General features: G+C 41.9%; 1 protein-coding gene across 4 annotated transcripts in view; it reads left to right on the forward strand.

Moving 5' to 3' along the window:
- EFCAB11 (EF-hand calcium binding domain 11) overlaps positions 1 to 27,420 on the forward strand; it is a 139,251-nt gene that overhangs the window by 63,423 nt on the left and 48,408 nt on the right. Inside the window, exon 5 of one of the 4 annotated variants that reach the window (XM_045071363.1) lies at positions 12,292 to 15,761. The exons of 2 other annotated variants lie outside the window; for them this stretch is intronic. In XM_045071363.1, coding sequence (XP_044927298.1) covers positions 12,292 to 12,409 — 118 coding nt within the window. In that variant the 3' untranslated portion in view covers positions 12,410 to 15,761. Of the gene's footprint in view, positions 1 to 12,291; positions 15,762 to 27,420 lie in introns of those variants that run through there. One more of the 4 variants, XM_004739072.3, reaches the window with a different exon arrangement.

The raw sequence follows: 27,420 nt of genomic DNA on the forward strand, positions 1-27,420 counted from the left end.
TACATCAGAATCCTTTAAGTCCATTTCTTTCCTTGACTACTTATAACCAACTGGTCACCAGATTCAGTCTCTCCTTCTACCCACATCTGTCTCAGAATTTTTTCCTCCTCACTATCCTTGATCCATACTGTGTTCGTTTGCTATAACGAACGAATGGGTGGCTTCAACAACAGAAATTTATTTTCTTACAGTTCTGGAAGTTGGAAGTCTGAGATCAAGTCGTCAGTAGGGCTGATTTTCTCCTGAGGCCCGTGTGCTTGGTTTACAAATAGCTGGTCTTCTGCCTCTAAGTCTCTGTCCTATTTCCCTCTTCCTAGGAAACTGGTCCTAGGGGGTAAGTGCCCACCCTAATGACCTCATTTTAAGCTAATTAGGTGTTTGAAGACCCTTTCTCCACACAGAGTCACATTCTGAGGTACTGACATTTAGGAATTCAACATGAATTTTAGGAGACACAATTCAGCCTGTAACACACGCCTGCATCAAGTCCTTTCTAGTGTGTCCTCTCATAATTAGTTTCCCTGCTTCCAGGATCATCTCCCTTCTAATGGATCCTCCATACCACCATCTGAGAGACTAATCTCATTTCAGAGATAAGCACATTACTCTCAATGCTTCAAACTCTTTAATGGCTCCCCAGTTACATAGAGTATAATGTCTAGATTCCTTCAAAGGGCATTCTTCCATGATCTGCCTCAGCCACCATCCTATTCATACTCTACTTTAACCACTCTGAAATATTGAAATTCCTGGGGTGCCTGGGTGGCTCAGTGGGTTAAGCCTCTGCCTTCGGCTCAGGTCATGATCTCAGGGTCCTGGGATCAAGTCCCGAGTTGGGCTCTCTGTGAAGCAGGGAGCCTGCTTCCCCCTCTCTCTCTGCCTGCCTCTCTGCCTACTTGTGATCTCTGTGTGTCAAATAAATAAAAAAATCTTTAAAAAGAATTTTAAAAATTAAAAATAAATATTCAAATTCCCTAAGGTTCTGGCCCTGCTCCTCTTGCCTTTGCACACACAGCATTCTGTATCTGGAATATTCTTCACCTTACCTGCCTGCATCTGGCCCTCTCTAACTCATCTGAAACTCCACGTAGGTAACACATTCTGGAAGAAGTCTTACTGTAGAGTAACCCGGAGGAGATGTGGCAAATGACAATAGTACCAACTGAGGGAAATTGTTAATGTATGAAAAGGCATCTCTTTTATATGAATGTAATAAAAAAAGAATATGTTAAATGTAAATTAAGCTAGTTGTTATAGACTTTCTTCATTCGGTGGAGCCCCTGGAGCTTTCCTAAAGGACAGATTAGGAGACTTTATCTTCCTTTTCATCATTTACTTAGCCATCAGCTCAGGACCATCATCCTGCTTAATCGCATACTGACACCTTCACGAGCCAGCCCCATCCACCATCAGAGCACTACCTCTCAGCAGTCTCTGTTCTTTCACTCTAAGACACACAGGAACAATGCAGCTTTCCCCCCAGCTTTTCTGAAAATAGGAGCACAAATGGCAAGAAATGCAGTACAAATTGGGAGATGTCAGTCCATTAGGAGTGACGCAGGGAATCTGATGGAGTCAGGGGGAGGAGGTGTAAATTGCAGGATAATATACTGGGGAGGCCAGTCTGTTAGTAATGCAAGGAATGTGATGGACTTAAAGGAAAGGTATAAATTACAGGGTAATGTAAAGAAGAGGTCAGTACATTAGTAACATGGGAAAACTGGCAGATTTGGGAGGAAAACGTGCAAATTGTAGGATAATGTGAGGTAGGGGCTTCGCTGTAACAACGAGCTTCCATCCTATCAAGGACACTTGCTGGCCATGCATCCACTGGCTAGAACTTTAGGTATTTTTATGGCTCCATCTCATAACAGATCTTTAGGTCTTTTAGAATTCTTGATTAAATTCCAAGCTAATAATACAGCACAAAATTATTATTCTTGCCCAACAGAGGAAAAAAATAAGTCAGAAAGATCCCCTCAAAACTTCTGGATGCCTGACCCTATAAACCTCATCTTTGTCGATCCTAGCAAAAACACACCTTTTGGGGAGCCCTTTGCTGCACACAGACATACAATCCTTCCTCCCAGAGGCTCTGTAAACAGGACTGTCATTTCTGGGTTCAAGATTCAATTTAAAACAATCAGACAATAAAACTTCTAAGTAATTTTAAAGTATAACAGATAATGAGAGACTTTTCTCAATGGACCTCTCTTGTTTTTAAAGATCTTGTGAGTGAGGCATTGACTTCCCTTTGTTCCAGAATGTCTTTTCAAGGACGTTCTGAATAGTGAATAGGCTTAGAAGATAGAGTTAGGGTTTCCTTCCAGAACAAAAGGCAGGCTTGCTTACAAACCATTTTTTTTTTTTAAAAACTCGGGCTTCCTAAACTCAGGCAACCCTCTGCATGTGTCACCATCCATCTGGGCTCATCTGCATCATCCCATGGGATTTGGAGGGTAAAGGGAACTGACACAAATGTGCCGACCCTCATGCTGCTTGCTGCGCCGTGAGTAATGGAGTCCTTTGTCTGTGAGCCAGTCTTCCTGGGGCTTCTGCCAGGGTCCCTGAATCCAGGGCAAGCAACCTTGGTAGCTTGCAGGGAGGCTGAATTCCCAGACCCTTCACAGTTCTTAACAGTTTTATCAACAAGGATGGGATGCTGACAGTGACATGGCTTTCTGGAAGAAGGATGAGGAAATCATGGTCCCTAACAGGATTTGAAGAAAGTCCATGGGAATTAGTAGCAAATATGTTGTCCACATTAAATGGTCAGCCAGGCCGTAACGGTCGCCTGCTTTGTCACTTGTTAATGTAGAGGAACTGGGGAGGTGGGTCGTTTAGTCATGGAGAGCTGCCCAGAGAGTATCTGTGTTGTCGCTAACCCTCCTCCAGGCCAGAGGACTTCCTCACCACTATGGCAGTCAGCCTCAAGTCTTTCTGTAGTGACAGCTAGTACAAAGATTCATATTCGGTGGGAGAAAGTTCTGCCTCTTTTTCAGACAACAGCTATACAGACAGATACCCCTGTTGGGTGAGAATGAAGGGAAATTAGTGACTGCTATGGGCAGAGCCCAAGAGCAGCCTTAAAACTGAAGTTTTAAGGCTCTTGGGAGCTGCAGAGCAGAGCACACAATGTTAAGGAGGAACGACAACAGCCAGAGCATCTTATACCTCACCTCCTCCTACGTCTGAGGTGCACACTGTAGATGCAGCTGGAGGTAAGGTCTCAAAAGTTTTTATATTGTTTAGCCAACTAATTAATACACATTTAAAGGTCTGTATTTGGAAAATCATTATTTTCAAAAGCAGGGGAATGATAAATTCCAAATTCAGAAGAGTGATTACTTCTGAAGATGAGGCACAGGGCTGAGATCAGGAAAGACCGTGCCGTCAGCTACAGTACTGCTGGTCCTTTTCTAGTGAGGTATGGGGTGAGTTTGCAAGTTTGGGTTTTTTTTATCATGCTTCATAATGCAACTTTTTTTTTTTTTGCAACTATTTGTTATATATATTCACTCTTTATATGTATCAACTATTACATAATACGTTTTTGGAACAAGCTTAGGGAAATTTAGTTCGTAATTAGATCGGATTGCTATGAATTACAGAATGTCTGTTAGATTTCTGTGTGGATTTCAGCAGGGTGGAGGATGATGTCTTCCTATAAGACTCCTACAGCATCCAACCGGAAAATGGCATATCTACATGTCTTTGTGGGAGAAATCCTGGAGAGGTTCAGGCTTTTACCTTTCCAGATGGTAGATATGTCGTGAAATTATAGCGGTTCCCCTTTATGCGCATACTCGCTGTCTGTGGTTTTGGTTACCTGCACTCCGCTGCAGTCCAGAAGCAGAGGATCCCCTTTCTGATGTGTCTTCAGAAAGTCAACAGAAGCCTGATGCTTCATCACAGTGCCTATGTATTTGCCCCACCTCATCTCATCACACAGGCATTCTGTCATCTCACATCATTACAAGAAGATCTATTCCAGCACAATAAGATATTTTGAGAGAGACCACATTCACCCAACTTTTAGTAAAACATATTGTTATAATTTTCTATTTATTAGTTATTGCTGGTACTGGTATACCTTCTTGTTATTGTTGTTGTTTTAAGATTTTATTTATTTATTCATGAGAGACGGAGAGAGGCATTCTCCCCACGAAGCAGGGAGCCTGATGCAGGACTCAATCAAAGGACCCTGGGATCATAACCTGAGCTGAAAGCAACCGCTTAACCAACTGAGCTACGCAGGTGCCCTGGCATACCTCTTTTTATTGCACTTTGCAGGTATTGCATTTTTTACAAGTTGAAGGTCTTGCATCAAGCAGGTCTATTAGCACCATTTTTCTAAGAGCATTTGTTCACTTTATGGTTCTCTGTTACATTTTGGTGATTCTCATACTATTTCCAACTTTTCATTATTATTATTATGGTGATCTATAATCAGTGATTGCAACTTGCTGAAACTCAGTCGAGGGTTAACATTTTTAGCAATAAGTTATTTTAAAATTAAGGTGTGCAGATTGGGAGTTTTTAAGACATAAAGCTGTTGTACACTTAATAGAATACAAGTAGAATATAAATGTAACTTTTATGTGCACCAGGAAACCACAAATTCATTTCAGCTTCTTTAGTGTAATATTTGCTTTATTGTGGTGGTTTGGAACCAACCCACAATATCTCCGAGGTATACCTGTAATCTCTTACTGGGCCTAATTTATAAACTAGACTTTATGTATGTATAGGAAAAAAAATAGTATGTGTAAGGTTTGGTACTATCTGCTGATTTAGACACCCCCTGGGTCTTAGAACGTATCCCCCATGAATAAGGAGGGACTGTTGCATTGCAAATTAAGTGCTCTCATATTTGCTCAAGCTAAGACTAATTAGAAATTATTTTAGTTTGAGGTCTAATTCTAGATACAGTTCGTTTTCATCATTCCTAAAAACAGCTTGTGAACACTTTCTATATTTATAATGCTGAGGGGACATTACCCAGGCATTCGAGAAATTGGGAAAATATTATGTGTACTCTACCAACTTCACTGTCCTTGGGGATTGGGGAAACCCGTCTTATTTCCCTTCCAAATTCTCTCTTCTCTATCTTTAAGAGAGGGAAGTGTTCTTCAAACCTTTCTCAGGAGGCAAAACTCTAAGGAGAATTTTGTGCTTCTTATGACCCTCGAGAATGAGTGCAGCTCCTTGCTGACAGCTTAGCCTAAAACAAGGTTTCTGAGAGCTCCATCCCTTATCACCCGTGGGAGGATAGCACACTTCTGGTCTTGCTGACCTTGAGAATTAAGACATTAGATTCCTTGTGAGTTCACCCTTAGGATGTTGTCATCACACTACTAGCTAAATATTTTTTATTTTCTACTTTAGACCAAATGCTATTGGCACTTTGTTTCATTTTTTTTTTTTTAAAGATTTTATTTATTTGAGAGAGAGCATGCAGGAGCAGGGGAAGGGGCAGAGGGAGAAACAGACTCCCCGCTGAGCAGGGAGCCCAGATGTGGGACTTGATCCCAGGACCCCAGGTTCATGACCTGAGCTGAAGGCAGATGCTTAACTGACTGAACCACCCAGGCGTCCCCATTTCCATTTAATATTTACAGCATCCGGTGGTGGCTGTTATCATCCCCCACCATTTTATACTGAAACGGAGCTTTGAGATGGGTGAAGTGACTCTTCATGTTCTCCTAAAGAGAACGCAAACTAGGTCTTACAGATTCTAAAACTCACGTTTTTAACAATACCAGGGCCTTGTCATTTAAATCCACTAATTCTAATAATATCATGGGAGCATATAAAATTTTTTTTTATCCGATGAAAGTAGGAATGCCACAGGGTTTGGTGACCAGAAGTGGTGTGGAAAGGACGTGGCCTCTGGGCTGGAGGGAGGCTAACCTGGGGGTTTCTGAGATCCGATCACCCCTCTTTTTAATGAATTCCATACTTTTTCTTCTCATCAAAACAGTGTCTTCAGTGTCTGTGTGGTTGATGTTTTTGGACAGGTTGGATTAAACATTCCTAAAGTGTGAGGGGTGAAGGGAACAAGCATGTGATTTTTATTCAGCTAAGCATGATTATATTTCTTTACCATGCCGGGATGAGAGCGAGTGTCCACACATTTGTTTCTGTAAGAATGCAGGCAGCTTGGTTTCTGGTATTCTTGTGAGGGGTGTGAATGTCATTTTCCTCCTGGTCCTAATGAGGGAGGTCAAGTACTTAAAGAGAAATGGGTATCAAAGGCGAGTTTGAAGTGTCTTTATCCTTGGCTTGCAGATTGGTCTTTATTTGGCCCCAGAAAAAATAAAGACTTTTCTCTGACTTAGAGAATGCTTAAAACCAGGACCTGCAGTGTAGAGATAGCACGAGTGAGCCTCCCCCAGGGGGATCTTGGGCTGGCAGCACGGTGGGAGATGAGTACTTGGTGCTTGAGTACCTGGGAAGAGAGTCCCCCAGCTGCCGTGCTTTTAGGAGAGCGTTTTATAGAAGACAGCCCACTACCTAATTCTTTGTAATGATTTTCTCTTGCTACATACTTATATGAGCCTCATTTTGGGAGGGCTTGATACAAAAATCAAAATATCTTTCCTTGTAGTAAGATTTCATATCACAAATTCTTCCTGAGGACCACGCAATCTCATACACAGTAATGGTTGAAATATAATGCATAATTTGAAGACCGCTCCATCCTACAACTATGTGAAGACCTTGGAAGCTGATCAGAAAGAAATTTTTATTTTTGTTCAGTTCTCCTGGGCTTCTCCTGAGGGCCAGTTCTTTGATTCAGTGATCAGATCACACAGTATTGATCCACTAAACAGGTGTTTACTGCACATTTACAGTGGGCATCGTTCAGAGTTTTCCCCTTTGGAAGAAACAAGGAAGGTATAGTCCCCAGCTAAGAATGGATTGGTTTCCAAAGTTTGGGGAAGTTGAATCTGGAACCTGGACAATAATGACCAGAAGGGTAATAAAAGTAATAAGTGAAATAAAATAATGCTTGATTTCCCAGGCTAGCCCACCAGGCATCTTCAGTTCCTAGAGTGGTTGGCCCCTACCCTAAAGCCCATGTGTCCTGTTAGTGTTACAATACAGGAAGAAAAGGAAGGGCGGTCTCTTCTCTGCCTTTCTGGGCTCTAGGCTCACCCTTTTTTCAGTGTCTTTGTACCTCACACTCCCCAGTGTCCTTGTATCATGCTGTTACAAAATCACCAGCTGCTTGTCCCCCACTCTGCACCCATTCAAAACTCTTAATTTCCTCATTGTAGTTGATATCAGCCAGATGATAGTGGAGAAATATTTCAGTTAAACTAATTCACACTTAAGTATGCATGACTGATACCGCTTAATCCACCCAGAGGCATTTGCATCATTAAAAGAAAATGTTTATTAAATTAAACAAGTATAGGGGCACCTGGGTGGCTCAATCAGTTGGACGGCTGCCTTTGGCTCAGGTCGTGATCCCAGTGTCCTGGGATTGAGCCCCACATTGGGCTCCCTGCTCGGTGGAGAGCCTGCTTCTCCCTTTCCATCTGTCTGCCTCTCTGCCTGCTTGTGCTACCTCTCTGTCAAGTAAATAAATAAAATCTTTTAAAATATATTAATTAATTATTTATTAAATAAGCAAGTGTAGATTATTTAGGACCTAAAATAAAGTGAAATAGAAAATTAAGGCAGAGAGCAAAGGAAGTTATGTTGGGCTGTAACAGGGAAGAACAGCTCAGTGTGGAGTTTGCTCTCTGAGGCTAGCTTCCCTAAGCCAGTCCCGGGTTTTTTTGTTTTAATTTGTTTATTTATTTATTTATTTATTTGAGAGAGAGAGAGAGAGAGAATGAGAGAATGAGCATGAGAAGGGAAAGGTCAGAGGGTGAAGCAGACTCTCTACCGAGCAGGGAGCCCAATGTGGGACTTGATTGCGGGGCCAGCCCCGTTTTTATCACTTCATTCTTCGCACTGCTTCTGAACTCAGTTCTAGAAAAGGCCAAGTGTTGATGTGGTAAGGCAGCAGTAGATGCTCCATTGCTGGGGGTGAAGTTTGGGGTTTGGGCTGGGGAAGGCTGGAGTTATTTGCTGAGGACATCAGTGACCAACTGATTACAAGTGTGAGTTATGTGTAAGGCATGGACATGGACTGAAGGAAAGAGATCCAGGTATCACACCAAACAGAGAGCAGAAATCACGAGATCACTCAGCAAATTGAGGTCCCATCAACTGGCAGTGAGCAAGTAGTCCTGTTCCTGCCTTTGGACTTAAGTACAGTCAGGTCAGGAGAGGAGACCCTGGGTAAACAATTACCCTACAACTAGCCTATCCTGTACCTCTCTCCCTGCTGTCTCAGGTCAAGTGAAGGCTGTGGTCACTGCCTGTAAGCTGGGACCTGCTGGATCTGGGGGTTGTGGTAGCTTCTCTGATGGGGTGTTTCTGGAAAAAGTTGGGGTCCAGTCGGGTCAGCCACATGAAGAGGGTGGGGACGACGACCAGGCTACATGGAGAACATCTCAGGCAAATGCACACTGTGTGCAAAACCCAGTGGAAGATAACTCCGTGGTGCTTGTGAGGAGCCACCGGTGAGGCTTGAAGAGGAAGGACCCGTGGATGCAGGAGCCCAGAGAGAGACACACAGCAGTGGTCGCCCAGTGTTGTAGCCGTGTCAGAGGCTCAGAACCTCACAGGTCTGGGGTTTGACTTTAAGCCTTTAAGTGAAAGAGCGACAACTCAGACTATGTGGCCCCGACTGTACGTATAGAGGTTTAGAGAAGGGAGGTTAGAGATTAGAGAAGGGAAATCTAAATTCTACCAAGGCCCTTGCTCGAAAATATCTTTCCAGTCACTCCTGACACTGTGTCTAAACTCCTATAATTGAAAAATCCTTCTGTTTTAAAACTCAAGTTCCCTAACAACCAAGGCTTAGGCAAAAGGCGACATTTTAAAAAAATTGTTCAGATCTCCAGTCATCCTTTTCTAAAGTGACTTTTCCTTGTCTCTGCGACATCGTTTCCTCCTTCAGATGCCCAGGACTCACCTGTTGGTCTCTAAATCAACACTGATTTCAAGAAAGGACTTAGGTGAACTTTATGATGCAATTTTGAATCAGTCTGTTGCCTTCTCCTAGCATGTCAGTGTGTGACCTTTTGTAACTCAAATCGTCTAAAGTGATAAGTGAAATCTGTTGGTTCGCACAGCTGAAGCAGGAGAGGTAAGATGTGCTTGGGTGTAATTTGACTGGGGCTGCGGCTCGGCTGTACATCTCTGGTATTCTTCAGCCTTGCCCTTAGCTGAGTCCACTATGCCTGTCCTGACGCCCCTTAGGGTTGCAGCACTGACTACAGCGGTCTCCTGCCCTCACAGCCTGAGCTGAGCACTGCTCTCCTCGGGAGGGTCAGAAGTCCTGGGCTTCTCCCAAAGGTTGTGGGACACCCCTGCACCAATGATGAAGACCAGGAGTGTCTCCTAATCTGAGAACCAGTCATTGTGGGCAAGGGGGTGGCATTTTGCACACCCTTGGGACTGTGCCCTCCCAAGCCACAGGGATGCTGGATACCAGTGGGGTGGGGGCAGGATTGAGGGCATCTGAGAAAGTGCCAGACAATGCTGATGGCCCAGAGCTATTTATATTTAAAATTTTTTGTCCATTTGTAGAATGTTAGAGAGCAAATAGAGGGGAAGGGAATTGTTTTTAGAGTGGACAGTGGGACCATCCTAAGGGTCCCCGTGCCAGACTTCCTCCTGACATTCAGTGACCAATCTACTAGTATGGCTCAGGGTATCGAGTGATTGTGGTCTCTGACATTCCCCAAGCTGTAGGCCTTTGAACTTGGGCGTCTCTGACCTTCAAAGAGGCTAAATGTGTGGCTGTGGTGTGTGGAATTAAAAAACGATGTAGATCCTGTTTCTTTAGGATAATTATGCAGGATAGGATAAAATAATTATGCATTATTTAAAATGATTATTCAAAGAAATTATAGTGTTCCTCATTGGATGTATTAGAATAACTTTACAAACTGGAGTTTTGCAGGAGGAGAGGAAGGTGCAAATAAGGGTTATTGGTTAATGAAAGGTCTGACGGTCTTTGTACTCTGTCCACCTTATCTAAATTTAAATACGTTTTAAAATTCAGTATAAATGAATTTCAGGGCTTTTTTAATAGGAGTGGTTTCATTTTTTAGAATATTTACTTGCCTAAATAATACAAGGCTATATTGAATTCTTTAGAAATATTTCCAAATAGGGCAAATATATATATAACATTTAAAAATTTTAATCCCAGGTCTTTTCTTCCCAACCAACTATGTTTTGTTAGTATTCACACGGATATTAAAATGAAAAGGAGAAGGATGCCCAGGTGGCTCAGTCTGTTAAGCGTTTACCTTCGGCTTAGGTCATGACCTCCAGGTCCTGGGGTCGGAGCCCCTGCTCATCGGGCTGCCTGCTTAGTGGCGAGTCTGCTTTCCTTGTCCCTCTACCCTTTCCCCCTCCCCCTGTTCATGTGCTCCCTTTCTCTCAAATAAATAAATAATATCTTTAAAAAATAAAAGATAAATAAAAAGGAGCATATACACCCTCATCAGCAAGAATGATGGGCAGGATGCTTCCTAGGTGCTGGGAACAGAGAGACATGAAGGGCCCACTTCTTGTCCTCAGGGAACGTCATATGATCAATTTGGGAAGAAAGGCAAAAACATGGAAAATAAATAGTAGCAGGTTATTCACAGCCTCGGCCCAGCGAGTGAGGTGAAATGAGGAGCAGTTGCCGGGATGAGAGGGGAGGCCTGCCGAGGACGGGAGAGGTGTGGATATTGGCAAGGAAGGGAAGAACATCTCAGGCCAAGTAAGTATACACTTGTAGTTGCATTTTCTTCTGTTTTCCCCCAACTTATTATTAGAGCACTGCTCAATTCCAAGATTTTCTTTGCTGTATTGATATTTTCTGCAGAATTGTTAGATTTGGTCATATGGATCCCTTCCAATTGTTTGTGTATTTTCTAACATTTCTGTAATGACTCCCTATGAGTCTTTCAGAATTATTTTGTAATGTTATAATAATATAATTCTAAATTTCTTTTACAGTGATGAAGAAAGTATTGCCAAAAGCAAACTAGAAAATAAAATACCAACTGTTCTATTTCTTACGAAATAAATGTAGGGACAAATACTTATCTATAGGCTCTAAACACTGTCTCATCTACACAGTCACTTTGTTTTGTTTTGTTTTATTTATTTGTTTGTTTTATTATGTTCATTTAGCAGCTGTGTAGCACATCATTAGTTTTTGATGTAGTGTTCAGTGATACACAGTCACTTTTTTATAGCATCTTAATACATTTGGGGCTGTTCCTTGTGAACGTCTTGGCCTAATATATTCATGTGACTTTGAAAAGACATGAGAATCTCAGGAAACTGAATCTGACTATAATCAAGTTGACCAAATTCTTAGCTGGCTTTTTTTAATACCGAGTTGTTGGATTATTCTTCAACTATTAACTCTAGAAGTAAACCCAACATCTTCCCCTTATTATTATGTTTTTCTTTATTTCCTGCCCTTTCCTCTTCATTTCCTTCCACGAGGCCTGTGATATTCCCTGTTGAGCTGTGAATTCCTTTTGGCCTGGGATGGTTGAGTCCCTGGAGCTTTGGACAGGGTTCAGTGAATGCTCCGTGAGTGGATGAAAACAATATTTCTCACCAGAATGGAAAGAAATAATGCTGAGGAAATTAGGTACAAGGACATATTATGATTTTAAGTTTCACACATGATTTTGAACTATCTATTTTTTCATAGCAACTTTCCTGCTAGTTTTTTTTTTTAAGATTTTATTTATTATTTATTTGACAGAGAGAGGGGGGGCAACAGAGGCAAAGGGAGAAGCAGAATCCCCGCGGAGCAGGGAGCCTCATGCAGGGCTCGATCCCTGGACCCTGGGATCATGACCTGAGCTGAAGGCAAACACTGAACTGAGCCACCCAGGTTCCTTCCTACTAGTTTTACCTAACAAGAAGCTACCCTAGATATGAAGGTGGGCGAGATTTATAAGCCTAACAGAACATGCTTGAACATCAATTATTTTGTAAGGCAGACCTGTTATCTGTGACATATTAACACATTGACAATATAGATGCCAAATTTTAAAAAGATCTTTGGCTTCCTCTTCTGCATAAGTAAGTTCTTTTCAGAACAACTTGTATGTTATAAATTTCACATGTGTGTTTCAGACCAGTCAATGCAACGAAAATTTGATCATGATTACTAGTTTTTCAAAGCCTTCCTTCATTTCCCAGCAGGCAGTTTCCTGTCAGAATTCATTTCCCATTTGGAAAATCTCTGTCTGACCTACGGTTTTTTGGACACAATTCATCCTTCACATCGTTGAGTCTACCCACTGTCATCAATCCATAGCTCCTCAGATGCCAAAAGACCCCTTTATATTCAGAGTGATAAAATCTATCTAAAACATCAGAGGAACAAAAACCAAGAAAAATATTTAAAGATTTTATCCCTGTGATTTTTCTAATTAAAAAAAATGCTTTTAGTATGTATCTGTTTCTGTTATTATATTCTAAGAAATTAAAGTAATAACCATTACAATTGAAGCAAGATGTGCTTTCTATTCTCCCTCAATCTTTACATGATTAAAATTAAGCTTTGGCATAGCTGCAGTATAATTCAGTTCAATTTAGTGAATATATATGGAAACCCTTTTGCTGCTGCCCCCTCCCCATTACTATGGCATCTACAAGAACTGCCTTTTCATCACAATAATTGAATGTGAGATGTGAGCATTCCAGATTTAACTGTGGGGAAAAGTAAAATTCACTATGGAAGGGGGTTAGGCTGTGAAGGGTTTAGGTTGTGAAGGCATCATCCAAGATGCTGGATCTTAACAGTGTATTAGTTTTGCCTTGCAAAGGGGAAAGTCTTTCCAGGTTAGAGATGCTGAGGTTGGATTCAGCAGGGCATGTACTGACTCTTGGACAAGGAAGTCACATGATGAGAAAGGTCTTCATCTGGCTGCAGGATGTACCATGGAGTAAAGAGGTGGGTGATCCACCGGAAGCCATTGTCACTGACTGGGGCCTAATTGAGGAGGTCCTGCTTCAAGGTTAAAGGAGTTGGATATGTGAAAGGAAATGTGATAGGATATGTGAAAGTCTTAGAAATGTTACCCAGAAAGAAGCTGATTACCTCAAAAGCTGATTGGATATTGAGAGGCAATGCAAAGAAAACTGCCCAGGTTTGCTCCAAGGGCTGGGAGCCTAGGCAAGCAGAAGAATCCTGGTGTTATATTAGCAGAAATGGAGAATTAGAGAAGTGGACCAGGCAGAGCCTGGAGAGGATGCCCATGGACAGGAGGGAAGCCAGACAAGGAATGGTCAGAGGAGATCCAGGAAACCATCGTTTCATGGAAACAAAGGGAAGACAGTATTTCAGGAAGACAGAGTGAACAGGGAAGTCAAGAAATAAGAGTCTGAGTTTGATTTTGTACAGGGAAAAGACAAAAGGTTGACATTTCAGTAACTTCAGAAAAGTGGTGGAAGTAGATGCCAGATACCATAGACCCTGAAAAGGCTGGTGTGACTGGTGAGACTGTAATACAAGATCCTTCAGTTATTTCCAGTAAGAAACCCCTTTGAAGGAACTCCACTCCTTCCCAGACTAGTAACAAAATGCTAGCCTGTTATTAATACCTGTAGATTTAAAATGTACCTATTTTCACGTTGTAACTCAAAAACATTATTTTTACAAACCATTTGGAAATAACGTTTTTATTTTGATTCTTCTCTTTCAAAATTTTGCTTATCCCTCTCTGAGATTTATTTCTAGGTCATTGATTCAGATTCCAAAACTAGTATTTTCTATAAGCTTATTTTATGCCTACTAGAGTTTAAATTCAAACATTTTCTGACAGTAGCAACCGAAATAGCTTCAAAGACATTTTTTACATCCACCTTGCTTTTTCTTTGTTGATTGTATCTTTTCAAAAATGCCCCAGATTGATAGCTCCTGAGATAGTATGCTATAGTAACAACACACTTTTTAGAATTGAGAAATACACTTTGGCCTCATTCTGGTTCTTGAAAAATGCCTTTTACTCCTAAGAGGAACCAGTCAAGAAAAAGTACATTTAGAACTGGAGTCACAGGAACTTAGTTCTCTGCCTATCCTTGTTGTATGACCTTGGATCAATGTTTGGAGTTTTTCTTCTATGAAGTGAGAGGACCATGGTAGAGGGTCAGTTACATCTATTTCCAATGGAAAATCTCAGAATACCTGAATATACTACTTTATTCTTTAACTTGGTCATCAAGTCTACCATATGGTATGATTCCACCATGGAAGGTATGGTTGGGTTCCTCATGTACTCTCTCTTCACTGTTCCCTAAAGTTACTGCAGCCTCTGTCAATGGCAGACCATTATCTCCCCCTTCTCATCTCATGGGGCATTTTATGGTATACAGTGGTACTCCCAGCACCAGGCACCTCCACTACAGATCAGATGCTCAGTAAATATTTGATAATCAAATGAATGGGTTGTATTCATACTCCGCAGGTTAAAGCAATAAACATTTAGTATCTTACCCAATACCTGTGGTTAGGAATCTGAAAGTGGCTTAGCTGGTCATTCTGGCTCATACCCTCTCATGGGGTTACATTCAAGATGTTGGCCAGAGTCACAGTCATTCGAAGGCTTGGCTGGGGCTGGAGAATTCACTTACAGGGGTTGGTCTCTCAGACACCTGCTGATTTAGTGCCTGTGGTTTACAGGAGTCTCTCTCGTCAGGGCTGTTCGAGTGTCTTCACAACATGGCATCTGGCTTTGTCTGGAGCAAGTGGTCCAGGAGAGCAGGAGAACATGGAGGAAGCTCTCCTATAGGGCCTCAAGGTTATCTGTGGGCACATCTTAAAACGACCACAGCTTATAATGCAGAACACCACAATTTGCTGCCTTTGATACTGTCCAGGTTGTGAAAGCAACTGTGATCCAAGTTATTTATCTCACTTCTTATCTGTGAACAGAAGTTGGGTATCAGAATTTCTAGTCCCCACTTAATTATTTCTGGTGTCCACTTCCTTTTTATTCTCTTGTGGAAGATAACAGATAATGTAAGATAATGAGGTATAGCAGTAGAAATCATGAAGCGTTAGAATCAAAAGATGTCATTTTCTCTCTGCGTGCCACACTATGAGCTTTTCCTGTCTAGAAATCAATTCACAATGTATCTGCCCTGAGAAACTTTCTTAATGGAGGTGGAGAAAAGTTTAAGAAACCTGTTTCCAGGTGAACTAGTGAGTACCAATTACATAGCACTCGTGGATGATCAGAAGAGCAGGTGCCAAAAATAACAAGCCTTCAGAGAGGAGCACGTTACAGTGAAATGAGAGCTTCTCCGAAAACGGAGCTGGTGACCACCAGGTGTCTTGTTGGTGGTTTTATATGTGAATTTTCAGAAAGAGAAAAGTTAGGTTGGGTTACAGCTATAATCCCTAGTGGGGGAAGAGGGGTTAAAAAAGCCAACCAAAAGGTATTTATTAAAGTGAACCAGGTATCGGGCATTGGGTTATTACCTAAATACCTCATTTTGAGTATGTTCTCTTTTAATTCTTCTCCATCTTCCCCAATATTCCCTCCTTTGTGTCCTTCCTCTGTCCCACTAGGCTGAAACTCTAGGGCAGAACTAGAACTTTCATCATTGGATCCCAGGTGCTGGAGGCAGTACCTGGCCCTTTGCTGATGTCTATTGTTGTTAGACTTGAGCCTTATTTATTTATTTATTTATTAAGATTTTATTTATTCATTTGACAGAGAGAGAGAGAGAGGAGGAAGCAGGCTCTCCCCTGAGCAGAGAGCCCGATGCAGGGCTCGATCCTAGGACCCTGAGATCATGACCCAAGCCAAAGGCAGAGGCTTAATCCACAGAGCCACCCAGGTACCCCTTGAGCCATATTTATAAGCAAATACCGTATGTTCTCTTTCTCCGTAAGATTGTATAACTTGACTGAAGACAGAGTAAGTGGTGGAGTTTGGGATTCAAAGCCAGGTCTGAAGTTTGTGCTTTAGCACAGATACTCTTGGGAAGATTCTAGGAGGCTACCGTGTTGAGAGACCCAAGGAGCATCTTTACCGATCTTCCCTGGGAGAAATTACTTAGGAAGTGTTTCTGTGTTCACCCAGAATGGGTCACTGTGGTTTAAGAGAGTCTTGCAGGAGACAGGTTGTTGATTGGCTAAAAGAATCTTAAGAATAAGCTGTCCACGGGCACCTGGGTGGCTCAGTGGGTTAAGCCACTGCCTTCGGCTCAGGTCATGATCCTGGGGTCCTGGGATCGAGTCCCACATTGGGCTCTCTGCTCGGCGGGGAGCCTGCTTCCTCCTCTCTCTCTCTCTCTGCCTGCCTCTCTGCCTACTTGTGATCTCTCTCTGTCAAATAAATAAATAAAATCTTAAAAAAAAAAAAAAGAATAAGCTGTCCATTGTGTTTGGGCTACAAGTGAATTTTTGGTGTTACCTGATGTTTTTCTGTCTCTAAGTGGGATGCTACAAATTTATCATTATTGCTAAAGGAAACTCCCCTCTCTCTCTTATCATTTTTCCCCCAGAGAGTCTACCTTGGCTGATGAAGAAATTAGAACATGGCATTTAGATTAAAAGTTAGAGCTCAGTAAATAAGGAGATTATGTATCAAACCTCCTTGCCAAATCCATCACTACTAAGAAGGGGACTTCTTGCAAGAGTCCAGGCCCTAAACTACAGGAATGGGGGAAGAACAGATGCTTTCAAATGGGGTTTTGCATCTGAATCCATAGCACCCTGGTGATAGGATGTGCACTGGAGGAAAGTAGAGACTCCTAAGCTTCTGTCCTGGTAGTCTGAGTGAATAGTGGCTCCATTCAGTGTGACAGGAGACAGACATAAGGGGAGAGAAGGGGTGGGGCTGATGATGACATCAATTTGGGATGTGTCTGTGGGACAACCAAGGAAGGTATTCCATTGAGAAATGGGCATCAAGGTCAGATGGTTCCATGAAAGAGAAGTTGTCCCAGGATATCTGGGAGAAGACCTGGGTCTTAGACGTGTGTCTGTTGATGTCCCTCCCTTTCATGGATTGTCAGTACAGAAAAGAGCTAAAACAGCAAAGCAGCCTTTCTTGGCTCTGCTGTACTATTTGTAATCTCTGCAGCTGTCTTTATATCTCAATGTCCTGGACACATTGGGAACCAATGAGTGACCTCCTGATTGTGGATGTAGAAGGGACCTGCCACCTGGTCATGGAGGACAAGGGCCCTTCTGTCTCCCAGGTCTCTCATCGGCTCTCACACAGAGCTTGCTTCTACCCAGTATGATTTGGCAATCTTAAATGCCTCCTTTTTTTTTTTTTCCCCCAGTTTGCTTACAATGTTGTCTGTATCTGTTTTGAAATGTCATTCATTTTTCTTTTTAAAAGACAACCACAGGGGTGCTTGGGTGGCTCAGTGCGTTAAAGCCTCTGCCTTCGGCTCTTGTCATGATCCTAGGGTCCTTGGATCAAGCCCTGCATCAGGCTCTCTGCTCAGCAGGGAGCCTGCTTCCTCCTCTCTCTCTGTCTGCCTCTCTGCCTACTCTCTCTCTGTCAAATAAATAAAAATCTAAAAAAAAAAAAAAATAATAATTAAAGACAACCACAAACTCATGCTTTATTTTCTTCAGAAAATACTTCTAAATAAAAAACTGTCGCTTAGTTTTTCTATGTGGGTTTTGGTGCAATTGGTTGTAATGCAACCTCTTCAATTAGTCACTTATTAGCTGACTCTATGAATTATTTTAGATGTGCTGGCTCTCTGGGGTTTTTGGCAGGGGGGCTTTTTTGTGTAGGTTTTTTTTTTTTAATTCAAAATACTATCTTGAAATGTAACACACTTAGCTTTTATTATATTCTATAAATTTTCCAGCTTATTCTTTATTGTGTGTTAATCTGATAGCATAATTAACATGTCTGACTTTGGTTCTTTCCTTACAAACACTGAACACTTACGTCTTTCATTAACTGAAATCCTTCCTCTGTAAACAAGTAACAATTGCAGATTGTGCTACCTTTCTTGTGAGGATTTAAGTACATCCCTCTTTTGTTAAATTATAGTCTTTAAAAAAAAGCTAGATGTGACATATTTTGTCATTTGGTATAATGCCAGTAGAAAACAAAGGATTACTTGTTATGTATGTATATTTTTAAGATTTTATTTATTTATTTGTCAGAGAGAGAGTGTGTGTACACAAGTAGGGGGAGCAGCAGAGGGAGAGAAAAGCAGGCTACCTGCTGGGCAAGGAGCCCGACACAGGACTCGATCCCACACCCCAGATCCTAACCTGAGCTGAGGGTAGATGCTTAACCAACTGAGCCACCCAGGCGTTCCTACTTGTTATATTTTTAATCTTGTTACTTCTTTTATTTAATATTCATTTGGAGGGTCAGTAGAGTCAGTAGAGTGAGGACAGGGTTTAATTCACAGCAACTTGAAAATGTCAACCCTGGGGCATAGGGAGCCTGCTTCCTCCTCTCTCTCTGCCTGCTTCTCTGCCTACTTGTGATCTCTGTCTGTCAAATAAATAAACAAATAAAATCTTTTTTTAAAAAAGTTCTGATTAAAAAAGAAAAAAAAGAAAATGTCAACCCTGCTACTTCTCCAGGGTGTGGCTTTGGATAAACTGCGTGAGTTCTTTGTGCCTTGGTTTCCTGTATGTATGTAAAATGAAGACAATAATATTTGCCTTGTGGGTGATGAGATTAAGGGAGGTAATGCAAATTATACAGTACCTGTCACATAATAGGTGCTCACTAAATACTAGCAGTGCCTGTTTTTATATAGTAGAAGAAGCTCTCTTAACCAGTGCACCAACTTTAAAGAAGCTTCCAGTCCCTATGCAAAGCAGTCGTGCAGATGCCCGCAGCTCTTTGAATGCAGATAATTTGGGAGGCTTGTCTCTGGGGTACTCATGTGCTTCTGCTCCAGCTAACTGAGTAGTGTTTGTTCCCAAACCTGTTTGTGCTGTTTGTTCTCAAACCTATCTCTGCCAGTTGAACTTGTTCTTGTAATTAGGTGACTTAATTAAATATTAGGCAAACAGAATGTAAGTACCACAGACAGCCACTTTTTCTGTAAAAATTAAGTTTGGAAAGACTTAATAAAAGATACCAAATAAAAAAAAAATTCTGAGATCCCTAGAATAGTTATTTTCATAGAGACAGTAGAATGATGGTTACCAGGGGCTGAAGGAAGGAGGGAGTGAGGACTTAGTGTCTAATGGCGACAGGGTTGCTGCTTTGTAAGGTGAAAAGAGTCTTGGAGTTGGATGGATGTGATGGTTGCACAACAACGTGAATGTACTTAATATGACCGAACTGTACACTTAAAAAGGCTAAGATGGCTGCGACGGGGGGGCACCTGGTGGCTCAGTTGGTTAAGCGTTCGACTCTTGATTTGAGCTGAGGTTACGATCTCAGGGTCCTGATATAGAGCCCTGATTCGGGCTCCATGCTTGGCATGAAGTCGGCTTGAGATTCTCTCTGCCCTCTGACCCTCCCCCCAGGCACGTGCTCTCTGTCTCCCTGTCTCTCTCTCAAATAAGTAAAATCTTAAAGAAAAAGAAGTAGTTAAGATGGTGAATATTATGCGTATTAAAGTGTTTAAATTTTTAGAAAAAATTTAGCTATGGATTAGCTATCACAGATTAGCTGTGGGTGAGATAGCTATTAGACTGTAGGGGAGAGGTAAAAAAAAAATTAGAGGGATTCCATATCCAGATATCTAATTTGTTCTCTAGTGGCCTTTCAATTTTCATGCTTGCAGGAAAACTAAAATAGGAAATCACCGCTAATGCATTTTAGGTGTAGTTTGTGCAGGAGAGAGGAGAAAGCATGCTGAACCATGGACCTGGTTTCTAAGATGCGGGCCTTGACATCAATCACAGTATCAGGGAAAAATACATGCTTAAATTTTAAATTTAAAACAAAACACACAAGTTATGGCTGTGTCTTAGTTTGGGCTCTGGGAAACAGACTCCAAGATGGAAATACATACGCAGGAAGTTTGTTGAGGGGGCTCCTGGAACCAGGGACATGTCGGAGCCAGGGAGGTGGGCTTAGCAGACGGTGAAATGTGACTCAGACCTGGCCAGTGCTGTGAGCCGTGCTGGGCCCACCCCTCTGCAGAGATGCAGCAGACAGGATTGGTACCTGTCCTTCCGCAGTGACCAGGCCTTGAATGTGGGGGCCATCACCTTTAGCAAGGCAACTTCCTCTGTCTGGGGGGAGACCCTTGAGGTTCTCAACCAGAACTCTGAGCAGGTAATACTTCCAGCAGCTGGGGGATCCGAAGTTCTCCCCCCCCCCCGCCGCAGCCTCCACAGCCATGTATATCCACGTTCTATATGTTTCCTTCTTCTCAACGAACTCTTGTTCCAGATGAGAGCATCTTCACTGCTTGTGAGCCATATTCAGAAGGTCTCATCGTGTTTGGTCCTCTCTTTACATCCAGCAGTTGTCTGGCAAGACCGTGTGGTTTAAGGACAACTGACCGACATGTATGATGTGTTTGAAGCTGAACTGATGTTTGCACCCTGGCCTTTTATAAACTTTCCAGCATCTATTTTGAGATTCATGAGACCTCAGATTTTTGCCTCTTAAGTTTCCAGATGTTTCTGGCATTTGATGATTTTGGGGGGTCAGCCTATCCATTTTTATGCTAAACTTCATCTTCCTCTCATGCCCTGTGACCTATAAGTTTTAATCTGTGTATTCTTCAGTTACTCCTCCATCTGCGACAAGTAACTACCCACCCTTGTTCCTTTTACTTGCGTGTTTTCCCTTTAGATCTGCATCTCTTGATCTTGACCCTTAGGCTCTCAGTGTAAGTGACGGCCCAGAATGATCCAGTGATACCCAGGATGCCCAGATGCCATTTCTAGATGTATTCTTCCAATCCTTAGAATAGTTTATGTTGTTCTTTTTGTTTATTAACCTTCGTAACCGTTTTTAAATGTTCAACGCAATGGCGTTAACTGTTTTCACATTGTTGTGTGACCCAACTCTAGAACTTTTCTATCTTGCAAAACCAAAATTCTGTACACATTGAACAACTCCCATTTTCCCCTTCTCCCAGTTCTTGGCAGCTACCATTCTACTTTCTGTTCCTGCAGGTTAGACTAGTTGAGGTCCTTCATATAAGTAAAATCCTAAAGTATTTATCTTTTTTGATTGACTTATTTAACTTGATGTCCTGTCCTTGAGGTTCATCCACATTGTGTCAGAATGTCCTTCCTTTTAAAGGCTGAACAATATTCCATTGTACGGGTATACCTCATTTGTTCGCCCACCTATCGAAGGACAATTGGGTTACGTCCACTATTTGACTATAGTGAATTACGCGGCTATGAACATGGCTAAACAAGTTTTTGTTTATTTTTAAATACAAAGCTTTTTTGTTTCTGTCAGCCTGCTCTGCCTCAAATTGTAAATGCTAAAGAGCAAGTCTGAATCCCCTTGTAAGTGTGACCATAAATGGAGCACAAAGACACTCTGATTACCCCACAGTGTCTATTTTCCTTTCGCATTTTGGCATGTGCTGACATTTTAGTAGGAAAACTATTCAGTCTCATTTATACTTAGCCCTTCATTTAGCCATGTTTTGTTGTTTCCTTGGTTTCAAATTTTATCTCTTTAGGTGAATTGGGAACTGAAGCCTTTCATTTGACTTGTGATCTTGTACATTCTGGAAGCTCATACATGTAATCGTGGAACAAATAAAGCAGCTGGAGGAAATCTTTCCTGAACAAAACCCAAGTGGGGCATTTGGGTGTGAGCCAAGATTCCGGCAGCTACGGAGGGAGATGTGAAAAGGCTGCCTATATTAAAGCACCAGCAAATCACTTCTGGCCTGATAGGAATGTCCTTTAGGTAATGATCAGATAGAGGGTAGGGACCTTTACACATTTAACTGCCTGGTCACAAAGCGAAGTGTTTACTGTAACCTTCCAAGGTCTCTGCACCAAGTTAATTACTGTGATATACCTGAAGGAAGAGCAGCCTCGTGAGTGACTCGGTGAGCTCCGCACAAATGGAGATTCGGAGTCTGCTTAGTCTGAACCCAGCCTCATGCTAGATTACTGCGGGGTCCTGGGCAAGACATTTTCCGTAACTTCCTGGGGTTCCATTCCTCCAACCAAAATTCAGATCTGCAATGCAAATTTAGCTACCAAAAAATAGCTAATAATAAATGAAGCCCTGTGTTAACTGACTCTTTTTAGAGCTTATTGTCCAAAGTGATCTAATAATTAAGTAACATTTCACTGGACATTTTGAAAAGATTGGTTATTTATTAATATATGCACACACACATCCACACGTCTGGATTGACACATTCAAAAGCAGAAGCTTGTAATGGACAAAAAAAAGCAGAAACTTGTATTTTAAATAATGTAAAGCACTGTTCCAAGTTCTTAACCATTCATCAATTCATTCAGCCAACAGTACTGATTACCTAGAGCAATACTTCTCAAACACTAGATGCATAAAAGACACCTGGGGGGCTATTTAAACCTTTCTGGGCACCTGGGTGGCTCAGTCGGTTAAGTGTTAACTCTTGGTTTTGGCTTGGGTAGTGGTCAGGATCGTGAGATCAAGCCCTGCGTGGGGCCCCCTCTCGGTGGGCAGTCTGCTTGGGGATTCTCTCCTTCATCCCCTCCTCGCCTCAAACGAATAAATATCTAAAAAAGAAAATTCTTTCTGAGGCCCATCTTCAGAGTTTCAGATTCAGTAGATAGTATGGTGGGGCCTGAAAACCATGTCTATGTAACAAACTCCCCAAGCAATATTTATACTACCTGTATGCAAACCATGTTTTGGGTACGAGAGATCTGGAGACACTCAAAATGTCAACGTGAAGAAGACACAAGTGCATAAGGCAGATAGGATTCACGTGAATACTCTGCAATGTGATTAATCACATTGTATCACTGTGTATGCACACATGTGTGTGTTTAAAGGCATTTCAGAGAATGCAGCACATACAAAGGAATAGAGAACTGAAACCACATGATGTGTTCAGGGACATAGGATTTGCATTTCGGGAGCCAAGAGCTCATAACTGGCCAGTAGGTGATTTGGGGTGAGGGGGCATGGAGGTGAAGGGGAATATGCAGCAGGAAAGATGCCAAGAATTAGGTAAAGCTCTGATCAGAGTGGGTATGTGTACCCTAAGGAATTTGGTTGTTTCCTTACCCTGGTATCAAAAGGAATGAAAAAGAGAATTTGTGAAGATGCATGAGGAATCTCAAGGAAGTAAAGTTAACAATAGCATAGAATTTAGCCAGATATAATTTAGTCAACCCAATAATCTTGCTGAAATCACACTGCAGTTGAAACTTAGCCTCTCTGGAGTCTGGTTTCTTCAGTTCTGATAGTTTTTGGTACACCATATGGTGATTTACATGTTCTTAAAAATTACCTGTTTTCCACTATTTTTGAGCTGCTTTTTCTATCCAGTGAATAGTCAGCCAGTCGTCCTTGCCCGAAATTGTTTGTCTTATTGAATGATTAGACCACAAAGATATTAACAATGAAGTATCTTACAAAAATAGACTTTTTTCTTACAGAAGCAATGCATGCTTACTATAAAAACTATAGACCAAAAAAAAAAAAAAATCATCCTATAATCACATCTATTACATCTATTATTTATAAAATCACTGCTAATTAGTCTCACCACCGGAGACTAATGTCCTGGATCCTTTAGTATGCTCATGTGCACTCTTCCCTATGGAAATAGGGTCATACCATATGTCCTGAAAACTAGCAGTCTGCTGGTTGTTGGACACATGCACAATTCCCACTGAATTCCCATTGTTTGGCATTTGGTTTGTTGAATATCCCCTGTGGCAGATGCCTATGCAGAAAGTTGAGGAACGGGAGACAGCCAAGCAGAGAAGGTTGGGGAGAGAGAAAAACATTCCAGGCCCTAGCAGAGACCTTGAAGTGAGGAGACCTTGACATCTGGGGAATGGAAAGTCTTCTCTGAGGCCCAAAGGACTGCAGGTTGCAGAGGTTGAAGCCTTGCTGCCAAGAGCCTGTGCTTGGAGATCCCAGGCAATGACTGGCTAGAATTAAGTCACTCTAGAAAAGAATAAAGAGAGAAAAAAAAACCTGTAGCCTATCACTGAACAGTATTCCTTTCTGACCAGATTGTTGGAACACATGGTTGTTTTCATCAACTTGATTTCGACAAAGTTGTTTTGGCAAATTGTTCTCAGTCGAACTATCCAGATCCAAATTAACAGGATCTGGGGCTTCCTGGATCCGGTGATAAGCCGGAGCTGGCTCGTTCAGGCTCCCAAGCCAGTTCTGCCCACCTTTGCCCACCTCACATTCAGTGATGTCACCTTGGCAGCTTGAAATCAGCAAAATGTATGAATCAGGGTATTTTCCTTTTTTTTCCCACTGTGAAAACCAATTCCCCAGCACACCACTAGATGTAGCTGAGTGAGACGGAAGAAGTCCAAAATCAATGGGTTTCCGCCTGGGACTCAAACACTGAAGTGGTTGAGCAGGGCTAGGCAGCATTAACTTTTTGGAGTCAGAAGGGCCAGGGTTTGAATCCTAACTGTCATTTTCCTCCCATCTCCAGAGGAGTAATTAACTTCCCTAAGCCTCAGTTTTTTTATGTGTGAAATAGGGTCACTAGTATTTAACTTACAGATTTATTATAAAAATGGATCCTTGAGAGATAGAAGCTATTATGATGATTACTGTAATGAAGGAGGAGCATGAGGGCGCTAAGTTGATTTTGTAATTTGAGTTGAAGTTTGAGTTGCTTCGGGAGTTTTAAGTAGAGAATCCTATAATAACAGCAATAGCTAACATTATGGAGTGTTAATTACATGCTTCTCCGTGCATTATTTAATTGAATCCTCAAGAGAACTCTAAGAGGTAAATACCAGTGATATAATTACCCCCATTCGATAGTTAAGGAGCCTGAGGTTTAAGTGAACTAACTTAGCTGGTCATTGCAGAGACAGGAGTTGGAATGCAGGTTTATCTGAGTTCAGAGTCCATGTTCTTAACCATTGTGCCTATAGGGTCTCTACTCACTAGAGCCATCTAAGCTGCAGGATATCAGTTTATGAAGCCCATGAGTTTTTGAAGTCTTAGGTGTGAAATGTGGTCACGCTGGAGGGGTCTATAGAGTAAAAGAAGCATGATGCAACCTTGGTATTTAAAAGGCAAGATGAGAATTTAGAAGAGGAAGCAATGTGGGGCTCCAGGGTGGCTCAGTCAGTTAGGCGTCCAGCTCTTTATTTCGGCTTGGGTCATGATCTCAGGGTTGTGGGATCAAGCTCCACATAGGACTCCATGCTCAGTGGAGAGTCTGCTTGAGATTCTCTCTCCCTCTCCCTCCCTACTCCCAAGCTCATGCTCTCCCCTCCACCTCAAAAATAAGTAAATAAATCTTTTTAAGAAAGAAAAAGAGGAAGCAGCATCAGCAGCTAGATATGCCACAGGGAAATCAGAAAATATAACAATTAAAAAGGATTCCTTGGATTTGCTAATCCAAACGAAAAGCATTAATAAATCTCAACAAAAGCAATTGGGAGAAGATCATGGAAACCGAGGCTTTGGGTTAAGGGGCAAATCGATGATGAAGCAGCAGAGGAAAGTGGTGTAAACTGCCTTTGATGAACAAGATTCTAGAGAAGTAATTTTGGAATCTGGGGAGCTATTTCACAACACTTATGTATTGGGAAGAAATAGTGAGTTGAAGTGAAGCATAGGAACATGATTGAAGGAACCAAGTCCTTTAGGAGGCAAAAGGAATGGGATCAGAGCCTGGTTGAAGACCTATGACTGGATAATACTGGGATTGATCATGCCTGGGAGTGGGTTTTGTAGCTTGCGTGGGATAGAAGAAGGAAGTGAAGTGATGAGAACAATGGTCCATATAACTAAAGGCATAGCACTATGATCTCTAAGCCAGGTAGAGAGTAAGTAAAACCAGACAGACATCTGTAGACTGAGAAAATGTAGAGTGGTCAGGGTCCTAGGAGTCTCAGAGAGCAACAGAGCTCTAAGAGTGGAAAGCTGTGTACAGTGAATGAGATCTTGATACTGGATAGTTCATATGCAGAGACATTCTGTGTAGTTGGCAAAACCTTCCCAGTCTAGCTTAGAAGGTTAGTCTTTGAGGCAGAGTAGAGGTGAAGTTCATCAGAATTGAGGAGATCAAGGGATTCTGGGCCTAGAGTTGTGATTGAGACCTGACATTGGTATCCTCTTGAGTCTTCACCCAAAAAGACTGCATCTTTTCATAATTCTTTGTTATTAACCCAAATGTTTATATCTAAAGATATCTCTCCTAGTTAAGGTGTAAACCCTCCTGATGAAGGGTGACATATTCTTTCATTGGTGCCTGAGAGATCTGATAGAACCTTCTACCGTCTCTCAGAATCCTCTTCCTGGATTTGGTAGGGAGCGAATATAAAAGTCCTAGTTCATTTCTTCTCCCTCTAGGGGATGTACTTTCAGAGGAACAATGTGAATAATAATCACTGTCATTTGTTAGGCACCTGCTACATACCAGATACCGTGCTAAGTACCTTACGTAGATTATATCTTTATGGCCTTATAACAACTCAACAAGATGGGTAGAGATTATCCCTTGCCTGGGGTTACTCAGCCCATTAGTGACGGAGTCAGTATTCAAATTCAGGCAGTCTGCCTCCAGAACTCAAGATCCTCACTATGAAAAATGATCTCTCGATGCCTGGGAGATCCAGGTTAGCCTCATGCTGGACATCAGTGTATTCCTGTTCATGAAGGAAAAGGAAAGTAGCCACTTGGAGATCTCTTGTCCTTGTCCCACAGGCACACTGTTAGTACTAGGGCTCCTGGCTGGCTTCTATCTCTCAATCTTCAACCTGCTTCCCTCTGGAACATAACTCACATGCTTTGAGCAGCCGTCACCCCATATAGCTCCACTTTCCCCCAACAGTGCTCCTCACTGCCAAGGGCAATGCGAGATGTCTTCCCAAAGTCCCCTTGAAATTAAACCTCGGGCTCTTCTTGCAAGAGGGCTGAGGAATGACATGAAAGGCATTTCAGTCTATCACTGTCTCTTGGAAATATTGGAAAGTTGTTTCACACAGATACATTACTGTGATAGAGCTTGGCTATTCAAAGTACTAGGAAGCCTTAGGGTAAGAATGCCCAGAAAAGTAATGTAAGAGGTATACAAGGAGAAGAAAGCCTTTCTTTTGTAATGATAAAAATGATTTGTTCAGTGGGAAGGATACCCTTGAGAATCATATTAATTTGCTTCTAAATTAATTTGCTATTTTTTGAAAGCTGGTTTCAGCAAATGATATCTTACCCCATACATGCCCAACTC

The sequence above is a fragment of the Mustela putorius genome, unplaced genomic scaffold, assembly GCF_011764305.1.
Source record: "Mustela putorius furo isolate JIRA1106 unplaced genomic scaffold, ASM1176430v1.1 tig00000129_pilon_pilon_pilon, whole genome shotgun sequence".
NCBI lineage: Eukaryota > Metazoa > Chordata > Mammalia > Carnivora > Mustelidae > Mustela > Mustela putorius.